The following is a 12,760-nucleotide window of genomic DNA, read 5'->3' as shown; positions in this document are numbered from 1 at the left end:
TTTCGATTTAAAGCTTTCGTGACTGCAGGGATTCATGTTCTTGGTTCTTTCGGTAAAGTCACGTAGAAGGGAAATAATATAATAATAATAATAAAACATAAAATAATTCTCACGACGTTTCGGCCACAACAGAACAGGTCGACCTGTTCTTCACCTGAGGACGGCTGCTTGCGTTGTGGCCGAAACGTCGTGAGAATTATTTTATTATGTTTTATTTTTATTATTTTATTATTTCCCTTCTACGTGACTTTACCGAAAGAACCAAGAAGATCTAAGTACCTGTTGCGGTGTGAAAACATCGCCACTGGGGATACAAAGGCAACCGGCCGTTGTGCTTTCACCAAAGGCAGCGTCAAACAGCCCTAACGTGCGCATTGTAAAACGTGCCTTTGTGTTCGGATTTGTAAATGGCGTGGCGTCTCCATGTCTATTTGTCTTGTAGCCAATTCTCTGTTCGACCCACGTGAATTCCGATCATCCTCGCAGCAGTAGCAGCGGCTTTTGGCTGGTCCATCAAACAGATGGTCACCGCATCACGTGCTTTCGGATCTGCTTCTGCGGCCATCTGGAACGCGCTCTTCCTTCTGATATTAGGAAGTCACTGCCAGCTATGCACTTTTAAATAATCTAGATTGACAACTCGTTTCTTTAAAACTGCTTTTTGTGTTTAGTTTGTTGTCCTTCACCCAGTTTTTCCTCCACATTCAGAATAAACATACGTTTAGAGTATTTAGCTATGATAAATGTCCACATTGTAAGCCACTTCGTTAGGCTATCATTTGTGATAGCCAGGTCACATTTGAAGAAGAGCTACATAGCTCAGTGAGGCCTTAACTGGTAAAATAAATAATAGTTTAAAATAAAAAAATAAACATTTTATTTCTAGATTTGAAGCTTTCGTGACTGCAATGATTCATATTCTTAGGTTTTTTCGGTAAAGTCACGTAGGTAAAAAATTAAAATTAAAATTAATAAAGTAAAATAAAATTAAAATAAAATAAAAATCACGACGTTTTGGAGGCAACACAAGCTTCCGTCTTCAGGTGGAACCATCACAGCACGATAGCTGTATCAAGTGAATTTCTCTCACTTGATACAGCTATCGTGCTCACTTGATATAGCAAGCGTGCTGTGACCGTTCCACCTGAAGACGAAGCTTGTGTTGCCTCCGAAACGTCGTGATTTTTATTTATTTTTATTTTACTTTTATTAATTTTAATTTTTTTACCTACGTGACTTTACCGAAAAAAAACCTAAGAATATAAACATTTTATATTACGCAGTGAGATTCCAAGACAAAAAACTGAGCGTATATGTTACTGTTGTATTCCACGTTACTGTATCACTGTCCCGCTCAGCCATGCAACTCAAGTAGTTCGTCATCAACCACTCAAAAACAGTGCGGTGCACATTCCGTGTTATAATGGTGTGAGTTCCGTGTCAAAACAACGTGCGCATTCCACGTCAAAATGTCATGGTATTCCGCATTAAAGCAATGCACGCATTCCCAGTTATGACAGCGGGCACATTCTCCGTTATAACGGTGCACGTTCTGCGTTATAACGGTGCGCATTATAACAGTATGCATTCCGTGTTATAACAATGCACGCATTCCACGTTATAAGTGCGTGTTCTACCTTATAACGGTGGACGTTCAAGTTGTCCTAAAAGTGTTTTACTAACGGAAGAGCCGCCTTACGGTGAAAAACACGTCGTAGTGCGAACACCGACAGCGCGTTAAAGCGAGGAGTATTCGCAATCCGTTTGCCCCCCGGGATCGTGTTTGTATTTCGAGCCGGTTCCTACGCGATTCTCCTGATTCCAAGAACACAGGATGAGATGTTACTATCCTTTGTGCAAGCACTTCCAAGAGTTCATGAACAGTGAGCCTGGTGAAATTTGGGGAGCGCATCGTCAGTAGTGAACCTTTGGTTCCTAGGGTGTTTCGGCCTTTCATACTATACACCCTCCCCAAAGGCGGCCAGCGACAGGGTGATCAATCCTACGCTTGCGTCCCATTCCCAATTAGTCATAGGAGTTGCCTTGTTGTTGATAGCCAACATCCCACCAAATTTCGATTTAAAGCTTTCGTGACTGCAGGGAGTCATCTTCTTGGTTCTTTCGGTAAAGTCACCACGTAGAAGGGAAGTAATAAAATAATAAAAACATTATGCTTTATTTTTATTATTTTATTATTTCCCTTCTACGTGATTTTACCGAAAGAACCAAGAAGATGAATTATTATGTTTTATTTTATTTATTTTATTATTTCCCTTCTACGTGACTTTACCGAAAGAACCAAGAAGATGAATCTCCTGACCAAAGTTTGCTTCTGTGAGCAACGATGGGCCCACAGACGCACGCACACCCGCCCACACGTGCACGCATGCACGCCATGCAGTTTTACAGGTAGGAACATCATGTTCCACACTGCCCACCAGGGATTATTTGTCTGTCTGTCGTGCATTCTAATGCCCCGCCCCACCAGAGTCCTCCCATTGGCGGGGGGGCGCCGAATACAATTATTTAATTAATCGAGCTCGCGGGGTTTCGCCGACCAATGGGAGCAGTGGGTGGGGTTAGTGGTGGGGGGGGGGCACCGCTGCGACTGGGGCCAATGAGGAGACGGGCAATGTTTCATTCACAAAATGGAACTGGGGGAGGGTGGTTCCATTCATAAAATGGAAGCCTCAGAAAGAAAAAAGCAGATCTTTTTGCCTCGAGTTTCTTTCAACATTCCCAGCCTTAAGGTGATTCAGTTTGTCCAAAAAAGCAAATGTGTTCCTTGTAAAAGATAAAACAAATTCATGCATTTGTAGGTCAACATGAAGCATATAAATTAACCCCCAACCCCCAATTAAAAATAATAAATTACGGAGTATTATATGACAATGCATATTACAGGTAGGAACAACAGGTTCCACACTGCTCACCAGGGATTATTTCTCTGTCTGTCGTGCATATGGGGAGGGGAGGTGTGGGGCTGGGTGGAGAGGGGAGGGTGGGGAGGGACTGGGTGGGGAGGGAGGGGCTGGGTGGGGAGGGTGGGGCTGGGTGGGGAGGGGAGAGTGGGGGGTGGGTGGGGTGGAGATGGGAGGGTGGGGAGGGGCTGGGTGGGGAGGGAGGGGCTGGGTGGGGAGGGAGGGGCTGGGTGGGGATGGGAGGGTGGGGAGGGGCCGGGTGGGGAGGGGTGGGGCTGGGTGGGGAGGGGTGGGGCTGGGTGGGGAGGGAGGGGCTGGGTGGGGAGGGAGGGGCTGGGTGGGGAGGGGTGGGGCTGGGTGGGGAGGGGTGGGGCTGGGTGGGGAGGGGTGGGGCTGGGTGGGGAGGGAGGGGCTGGGTGGGGAGGGAGGGGCTGGGTGGGGAGGGGTGGGGCTGGGTGGGGAGGGGTGGGGCTGGGTGGGGAGGGGTGGGGCTGGGTGGGGAGGGGTGGGGCTGGGTGGGGAGGGGTGGGGCTGGGTGGAGAGGAGCTGGTCACCCCGTGGTGCCCTTATGAAACTCAACCTTTCACCTACACACTATACACGACACACTACACTTATACAGGTAGCAACAACAGGTTCCACACTGCCCACCAGGGAGTATTTGTCTCTCTGTCGTGCACGAATGCGCTGTGCCAACCAAGTTCCTACCTGCCCACCCCGAAGGAACGTGTTTCTGCCAATGCCCTCTGGCGCAGGCCGAACGTGAGCCTGTGGCAAGCGCGGCTGAGAGACGGCAGCACGGTCTCCGTGAGCCGCTTAGTGGCGCACGGACGCTTCAACGGCTCCTCGCTGGACTACGATGCGGCTCTGGTGCAGCTGAGCGCCACCCTCAACTTCTCTGGCGGCACCGTGCAGCCCGCCTGCCTGCCCGAGCAGCTCCACTCTAACATCGCCCCGGGGAAGGCGTGCAGCCTTCTCTACAACGCAACCGGTAGAACGATGACAGCAAACGACGGCGACAACGGCCGCGAATCTCCACGGTGTTCTTGTTGTCAGAGGGCGCCACGGTGGCTAGGAGATGTTAACTATCTCGCCTGGTATACAGGAGGTCGTGGGTTCGACCCTGACACCTGCCTGTATATTTGGCGTGTGTATGTCTCCCTGTGGTCTCGTGAATTTTTCTCCGGGTCCTCCGTTTTTAAATCCTTTATATTAAGTTCGCTTGCTTGCTTGCTTAGGACCGTGCAAATCTTTCGGTCGTTTTTTAACCCACTTCCCGTGATCCAATCGAGCTGACGTTTTGCCACACAGACTCATTGTGCGTGACAATTAATGTTCGTGAAAAATTTTTTCCAAAATTTTACACTTTTTAGGACAAAAATATTATATTTAATTACCAATTGCTTAATGGTGCAATGCAATCATCTGACTCATAGGTGGCAGCCATCTCAAGCCAGAGGACGAGAGGACTCTAGCCGCCACGCATATAAAGGATTTATAGTGAAAAACTTTGTTTTTACGGGTTATACTTGTTTTCCCCTCCACATTTAGAATCAACATGCATTGAGAGTCATTGGTTTCTGCTATTCATTTCCACGAGATGAAAAGCCTCTTTGTTTGGGCTTCAACATTTTTGATAGCCAGGTCATTTCTCAAAAAAAGAACTACATATTGCTCAGTGGATCCTTACACCTAGTAAAATAAAATAAAAATGTCAAATCGTTAAATAGGGTGCACCTTGCCTCCAATTGAAGTGTAAAGGCTCCCTTGCAGGATGGTCACGGGGACAGACCCACGATGTCATGGGCTGAGACGAGTAGGGCATTAGTACCACCAGCTGTGCCCCCCCTCTCCCCCACTGTGCCACATCACTGCGTTTTAGCTGCCTGGCTCTCCGCTCATTACTCAAGGGTGACCGCCTCCAACTTCCTTTGTCAAGGCGCCCTTCCTCCCCTAACCCAGCTTAAATATACGCTGCCAAGCTTGGTGGCGTTCATTCAGACGCTGTCTTTCCGACAGACCTGTTCTTCACCTGAGGACGGCTGCTTGCGTTGTGACCGAAACGTCGTGAGAATTGTATTTTATTGTTTTATTTTTATTATTTTCCTTCTACGTGACTTTACCGAAAGAACCAAGAAGACGCCTCCAACTGTCAAGTAGTGCCAAGGTGCACCTAGCCTGGCACTGCCCAGTAGCGTTTTTCATCAAGCCGCATTCATAGAGGTCGATCTTGACGCCGGTGGTACTGGTCATTGGGCTCCACATCCTCCTCCTGCCCCTCACTGACGAGCACAAATGTACAAGCATATAACAAGAGTTAACACAGGCATGGGTTAGATCAGATTCGGATATTCTAAGTAGAAATCTATTAATAATCAATGAAAATAAATCAATTAAATCACGGCGTTTCAAGTGATACAGTAAATCTGGCTGTGACGGTCCCACCTGAAGACGGAGACTTGTGTTGCCTCCGAAACGTCGTGAATTAGTTGATGTATTTGCATTTATTATTATTTTATTTTATTCTTTTTTATTTACGTGACTTTACCGAAAAAACCTAAGAGTATGAATCCTTGCAGTCACGAAAGCTTCAAATCTAGAAAAAAAAATTCTAGTTTGTATATTCTTAGCGAGTATCTATTTTATCTTCTTGGTTATTTCGGTAAAGTCACGTAGAAGGGAAATAATAAAATAATAAAAATAAAACATAATAAAATACAATTCTCACGACGTTTCGGCCACAACGCAAGCAGCCGTCCTCAGGATCTAAATTTATCTATTTAATTTTACTGCATCACTGCACAATAATAACTCATGGCAGACTTATAATACGAATCATGAGAGAAAGCAGGGTTAGATTTCCTGTACATGCAGTGAGAAAGCAAGAAACGTAATGTAATGTTTTGAATACTGGGAACGTCACAGGGGTAACAAGAAGCCGGGAAAGACAACGAGTTAAGTTTAGCGCAGCAATTTGAACGACAGGATGCAAGGGGGGGGGGGGGGGGAGCATCTCGTGCAGAGTTGTTGAGTAAATCTTATGGACCGAACTAACGTCTTTGAGAAAGGACACTGCTCACATAAAGGGATAGACGAACATTGTCCATCGACTATCATAGTGTAGGGATGTCCGGGGAAGGATTCCCACCAATAGGAGGGGGAGTGGGACGGTTACAGGAGAAGGGGGAGGAGCAGGTGAGGAGATACAGTGAGGGAAAAAAGTATTTGATCCCCTGCTGATTTTGTACGTTTGCCCACTGACAAAGAAATGATCAGTCTATAATTTTAATGGTAGGTTTATTTGAACAGTGAGAGCCAGAATAACAACAACAACAAAAAATCCAGAAAAACGCATGTCAAAAATGTTATAAATTGATTTACATTTTAATGAGGGAAATAAGTATTTGACCCCCTCTCAATCAGAAAGATGTCTGGCTCCCAGGTGTCTTTTATACAGGTAACGAGCTGAGGGAGTGCTCCTAATCTCAGCTTGTTACCTGTTTAAAAGACACCTGTGTATAAAAGATACCTGTTCACAAATACTTATTTCCCTCATTAAAATGCAAATCAATTTATAACATTTTTGTCATGCGTTTTTCTGGATTTTTGTTGTTGTTATTCTGTCTCTCACTGTTCAAATAAACCTACCATTAAAATTATAGACTGATCATTTCTTTGTCAGTGGGCAAACGTACAAAATCAGCAGGGGATCAAATACTATTTTCCCCCACTGTATAAGGGAGAGAACGGGCGAGAAGAGGGGTTGGTTGGTGGGAACGACATTGAGACGGCTGGGGACAAGTGTGGAGAAGAGGAAAGGAAAACATTAACCCGTAAAAACAAAGTTTTTCACTATAAATCCTTTATATGCGTGGCGGCTAGAGTCCTCTCGTCCTCTGGCTTGAGATGGCTACCACCTATGGGTCAGATGATTTCCTGCCACCATTAAGCAATTGGTAATTAAATATTATTTATTTTTTCCTAAAACGTGTAAAATTTTGGAAAAAATTTTTTCACGAAAATACATTGTCACGCACAACGAGTCTGTGTACAAAATGTCAGCTCGATTGGATCACGGGAAGTGGGTTAAAAAACGACCGAAAGATTTGCACGGTCGTAAGCGCGCAAGCAAGCAAGCAAGTGAACTTAATATAAAGGGTTTAATAAAAGACGAACCCCCTGCAACCTCGTGTCGCCTCTCCTCTACAATGGCACATAGACTGGCTTTGTCCGTAGCCTTACATTGTCCAAATAATAACATTACCCAACGACTTACATTCTCCATAGACTTACATTGTCCACACAATAACATTGCCCATAGCCTTACATTGTGCAAAGGCCTACATTGTCCATAGACAAACATTGCACTACAATGACACTGCACATACACTAAAAGTACCCATAGACTAACATTGTCCATCGACTAACATTGTCCATAAGTCTAAGTTTGCTTCTCTTGAAATAATGCAGTGGAGGTTAGGCACTCCCAGAATGCAGCGCCGCTGATGGGTTGTTTAAGAAATACTTTCATAATAAACGTTTTTGGGTTAGATCGCGTTATTTATAAATGTGTCGTAACCCTCCACCACCCGACACGGCCAATCAGCAAAAAAGTGTCTCGTTGACAAAAGACAAATAGTTCACTGCTTTAGCCCACACCCGGTGTGTTGAAGCGTGAAACCACAACATTTACAATATTTGTCTTTTGTCAACGAGACACTTTTTTTTGCTGATTGGCCGTGTCGGGTGGTGGAGGGTTACGACACATTTATAAATAACGCGATCTGACCCAAAAACGTTGATTATGAATAATATTGGTCGCGAAAGCCTGCTGCGTGTTAAACTAAGACATACTTATTCTTAGGTTTTTTCGGTAAAGTGACGTAGGTAAAAAATTAAAATTAATAAAAGTAAAATAAAAATCAAATAAAAATCACGACGTTTCGGAGGCAACACAAGCTTCCGTCTTCAGGTGGAACCGTCATACCACGTCACAGCACGATAGCTGTGACGGTTCCACCTGAAGACGGAAGCTTGTGTTGCCTCCGAAACGTCGTGATTTTTATTTGATTTAACTTTTATTAATTTTAATTTTTTACCTACGTGACTTCACCGAAAAAACCTAAGAATATGAGTCCTTGCAGTCACGAAAGCTTCAAATCTAGAATTAAGAAATACTTGATGTTTACATGATGCCACGTGGCGCTGGATGTCCTCTGCTTATGTCCACAGGGGTTCAGCTCGCATATAACTTGGAGCAGAAGGTTTGCAACTCCAGCTCCGTCTATGGTCTAGCGATGACGACCAGGATGATCTGCACCCGGGAGGACGTGTGTGCCGTGAGTGATGACAAATTAACACGCTTTGTGTGGAAGTGCCCCAGCCTATGTGATTGTATCATCAGCAGCAGAACCTCCGATTAGCTCGGTTGTCTACGTACGGTGTGAAAGACGCGCAACGTATAGCAGCAGCAACAGTGAGCTATCCACTACTGAATGAAGATCTCTTGAAGTCATCCTTCACGGTCTTGTGACACAACGACCCATCTACCTACGCACACACTATTAGTTCTCCCATCCCTACTCTTGACATTCTCTCGGGTGTGTTTTGTCCATTGGGTAACCAATCCGTTGTCACTTTGGCCCACAACCATCATCTCTCCTCTGCCAGAGATGCCTCTCTACCAGAGGTCGCAACCGAGTACCCGATACCCGTACCCTACCCGATACCCGGCTACCCGTAACCGGCCGGGTACGGGTACGGGTAGCCGTTTGCGACTCTGGTGCGGCCGGGTACGGGTACGGGTAGGCCGTGAGTCACTGGTGAGTAACCGTTTGTCACTCATTTCGGGTAGGGTACGGGTAGGGGACGGGTACCCGTACCCGGCCGGGTACGGGTACCCATTTGCGACCCTGGTGCGGCCGGGTACGGGTACGGGTAAGGAATCAAAACCCGTTTGCGACCTCTGCTCTCTACCCACGTTCACTTACTGTAATGCGCGGTGAATGTGTTTATTGGCTTATAATTGTTCTCTAAACTTTGTCTAATTTTCTATCAGTGTAAATCTGAGCTTGCACCTTTCTCAATGATTGTTTTACCAACACTTTCCAACTGTGTTGGATACTCTCTGCCAACGTTCATTGCATGCGGATTCATATTTCACAGCGGCCAGTGTGGCCTAGACAAGAATGGCTTTCTCTGGACACGTTGGGATGTTTCCTTCATCACCCGATTTAAAGCTTTCGTGACTGCAGGGATTCATCTTCTTGGTTCTTTCGGTAAAGTCATCACGTAGAAGGGAAGTAATAAAATAATAAAAATAAAACATAATAAAATAATTCTCACGACGTTTCGGCCACCTGAGGACGGCTGCTTGCGTTGTGGCCGAAACGTCGTGAGAATTATTTTATTACGTTTTATTTTTATTATTTTATTACTTCCCTTCTACGTGACTTTACCGAAAGAACCAAGAAGATGAACACCCGTGGTGTTGGCCAACCACCCCCTCGTGTGACGCCGCGTGGGCCTTCATCATCACCACCACGATCCATGGGGCAGATAGCCCGTAGTAGATGTTCACTGCACATTTCGTCATTAGTTTCAACTTTCTTTTGCCAATATTCTCAAGCATTACGTATTTCTGGTACCAATTTCTTATGCCCGGTTCCTTTCACTTTTCTGAACAACACACTTTTAATTTCCCCGTTATCGTCCATCCTACATCCTACATATATATAAATAGTGCCAGTTTAATTGTCATCACTGCTTGCATCATCAGGTCTTCTGCTATGTGCAACCTTTTTTCTTACTTCTCCGTTGGTCAATCTTTGTGTCAAGCTTAGATGCAGTATCCTTCATAGCTGCTCGCGAACAGCACTTCCCCCAACAATCTGTTAAAGGCTATAAGGGAGAACGTTGTTATTTGGGGAGTGTCTTGGAGGGTCGGAGTAATGAGTGGTGTTCATGTAGCACTTCTGAACTATATTTTAAGCTTTCGTGACTGCAAGGATTCATATTCTTGGGTTTTATCGGTAAAGTCACGTAGGTAAAAAAATAAAAATTAATAAAAGTAAAATGAAAATAAAATAAAATAAAAATCACGACGTTTCGGAGGCAACACAAGCCTCCGTCTTCAGGTGGAACCGTCACAGCACGCTCGCTGTATCAAGTAAATGAGTATTTTATTTTATTTTACTTTTATTTTTTTACCTACGTGACTTTACCGAAAAAACACAAGAATACACTTCTGAACTGTAGAGCATGTATGTCCAGTTCGGCGAATGCACATTAATTATTTTAGAATGAGTTTTTAATTGAACTCCGGGGGTGGGGGGGGGGTGACGCGAACGCAAACGATGGACATGAAGACTTCTCCAGAGGAGATTCCTTTTTGTTCTCCAACTCCAAACCGAAATCTGTACAATAAGGGGATGCCACGCTCAGTTCTCAGCCCACGTCCCACAGCACGTGCACGGCAGCCAATGATCCCTCCCTCCCTAAAACTGAGTATGTAGCGGGAGTGGTGGGATATATTAACACACTAGGCTACTGCACTCTGCCTGGCACAGACACCTGTGGTGACATCACCACCACTTAGTGTGCTTTTTCTCCGGGTCTTCCGGTTTTCCCCTCCACATTTAGGAACATGCATTTAGAGTATGTGGCTGCTATACATTTGCACATGATAAGCCACTGCGTTGAGCTATCATTTGTGGATAGGTCACTTCTGAAAAAGAGCTATATAGCTCAGTGGGCCTTAACCTGGTAAAACAAAAAAAATAGTGGCCAATGGCGATTGTAGGTGTAATAAAGCTCGTTAAGACGACTTCTGGAATCCGTCTTTTATTCAACTTATGTTACAGTTACTTCACGCTGCTGATAGGCAGCGTGAGAGAGACAGATAGACAGAGAGAGACGCACTGCCACGTGGCAACTCGGAGCCCCGCTCCCGCGTAGCCCCCTTCCTCTCTTCGTTCCCGTTCTGACCACGTGTCGTTCATCTCCACCCCTATTTAATACCCGGGTCACGTGGTACGTTTCCGCCAATCCTCGTTAGCCTGCATCGAAACTTCCAGGCTCCCTCGTCAACTCCCGGGACCACGCCCCTGACTCATCTCCCCATTGGCTGAGGCCAAAGCCAACAGAACCAATCTCCATAGCTGTCACCTTTCCACCACGTCAGGGCCACGCCCTCAGGCTTCCCCCCATTGGCTGTAACACAGAACCGGCAGAGCCAATCACCATGACAAGTTGTGATACGTCAGTGAGCTGGATATATCCTCATATTACATAGGTATGTATGTTTAACTTCTTTCGCAAATTATGTAGCCAACCATCCTAATTGGAGGTGTAGGGGTAAAGGACAGCAAACTAAATACAAATGCGTATATGCATCTTTTTTTCATGATCGATGCAGGGTCACGATGGCACCCCCTTGATGTGCAAGGACGTGGACGGGCTCTGGTACCTGACGGGCCTCTCCAGCTGGGGCTCCTGTCCCACCCGCCCCGACGTCTTCACTCGCGTCTGGAAGTTGCGTCGCTTCATCAGCGAGACCGCAATCTAGTCTCTCGCGAGAGCCCCTTGTGACCAAATCACCGCAGAAACAAAGAACACCTAAATTTCGATTTAAAGCTGCTTTCGTGACTGCAGGGATTCATCGTCTCGGTTCTTTCGGTAAAGTCACGTAGAATGGAAATAATAAAATAATAAAATAATAAAATAAAACATTATATTATTATAAAACATTATATTATTATTTCCATTCTACGTGACTTTACCGAAAGAACCAAGAAAAAGAACACCTTGGCCAGACTCACCAAGTGAGCATTCTCTCACCAAGACCTAATCTGATAAATGTAGCACCACCATCCTAGACACAACAATAAGCCGGTCATCAATTTGAACAAACCGGATGCAACTGGGAAGAGCATCTCATGCAGAGTTGTTGAGTAAATCTCATGGGCAGAGCTGACATCTTTGAGAAAGCACACGGTTCGCATAGAGACTCAACACTGCCCATAGACCCGATACCGCCCATAGACTCGACAGTGTCCATAGACTGACATTGCCCAGACTTACATTGTCCATAGACTAAAAAGAGCCAGTTTCTCAACGGGCTTTGCTCAGGAAATAAACTTCTGATCGTGATGAAAATTCACATCTCCCATGCTGACGATAAGTCTCAAGTCGGGATCACCCAACCGGGATCTTTAATTCACAAACCTTCCGATTGTGCGATTTGGTGTTCTTACTCAGAGATGCTTCACTAGCCACAATGAGGGTGGGAATGTCGGGGAGTGACTATCGCTAGCAAATGAAGCGTCACCAGACAGGATCTGGTCATACACTACTGTACTCCATTCTTATTGTGTAATCGATTCACGCTTCGCAAATATACTCGTTGTGTATCATGATTGTTCATTTTTCGATTTAAAGCTTTCGTGACTGCAGGGATTCATCTTCTTGGTTACAAAGAAGATGATTGTTCATAATATGTTTTTTTGGGTTAGATCGTGTAACTAAATAGATGTCGTTAAACCCGCTACCACTTAGCCAATTAGTAAGGTTTGTCACGCAAGAACAACATGCCAATTCATTACTAGTACAGCACAATGTTGGAGAGCCAAGCCACAACATTTACAATCTGAGTACAACGTTTTTCCAGTAATTACAACCAGCTTCATCAGGCGACAGCCAGATTTGTGGAGTTCACCTGTTTCGTTCCTTAAATAGAGACGTGGTTTGGACGACAACACTTGTGCGCTCTTCATGCGCAACGTGGGGAGGGGTTAATGAATCAACGTACATTATGCATGCGCATTATGCAAGCACATTGA

The 12,760-nt window shown here is 45.3% G+C and overlaps 1 protein-coding gene across 1 annotated transcript in view; it reads left to right on the top strand.

Annotated features, from left to right (window-relative positions):
• Nucleotides 1-11,487, top strand: part of LOC144953419 (transmembrane protease serine 11E-like) — a 28,255-nt gene extending 16,768 nt beyond the window's left edge. Inside the window, exons 5-7 of the mRNA XM_078883995.1 lie at nucleotides 3,677-3,912; nucleotides 8,154-8,260; nucleotides 11,338-11,487. Coding sequence (XP_078740121.1) covers nucleotides 3,677-3,912; nucleotides 8,154-8,260; nucleotides 11,338-11,487 — 493 coding nt within the window. The remainder of the gene's footprint in view (nucleotides 1-3,676; nucleotides 3,913-8,153; nucleotides 8,261-11,337) is intronic.
• Nucleotides 11,488-12,760: the final 1,273 nt, after the last annotated feature.

Source organism: Lampetra fluviatilis, chromosome 76, assembly GCF_964198595.1.
Source record: "Lampetra fluviatilis chromosome 76, kcLamFluv1.1, whole genome shotgun sequence".
NCBI lineage: Eukaryota > Metazoa > Chordata > Hyperoartia > Petromyzontiformes > Petromyzontidae > Lampetra > Lampetra fluviatilis.
The sequence above is the reverse complement of the archived record's forward strand: the minus strand, read 5'-3'. Positions and strand labels throughout refer to the sequence as shown.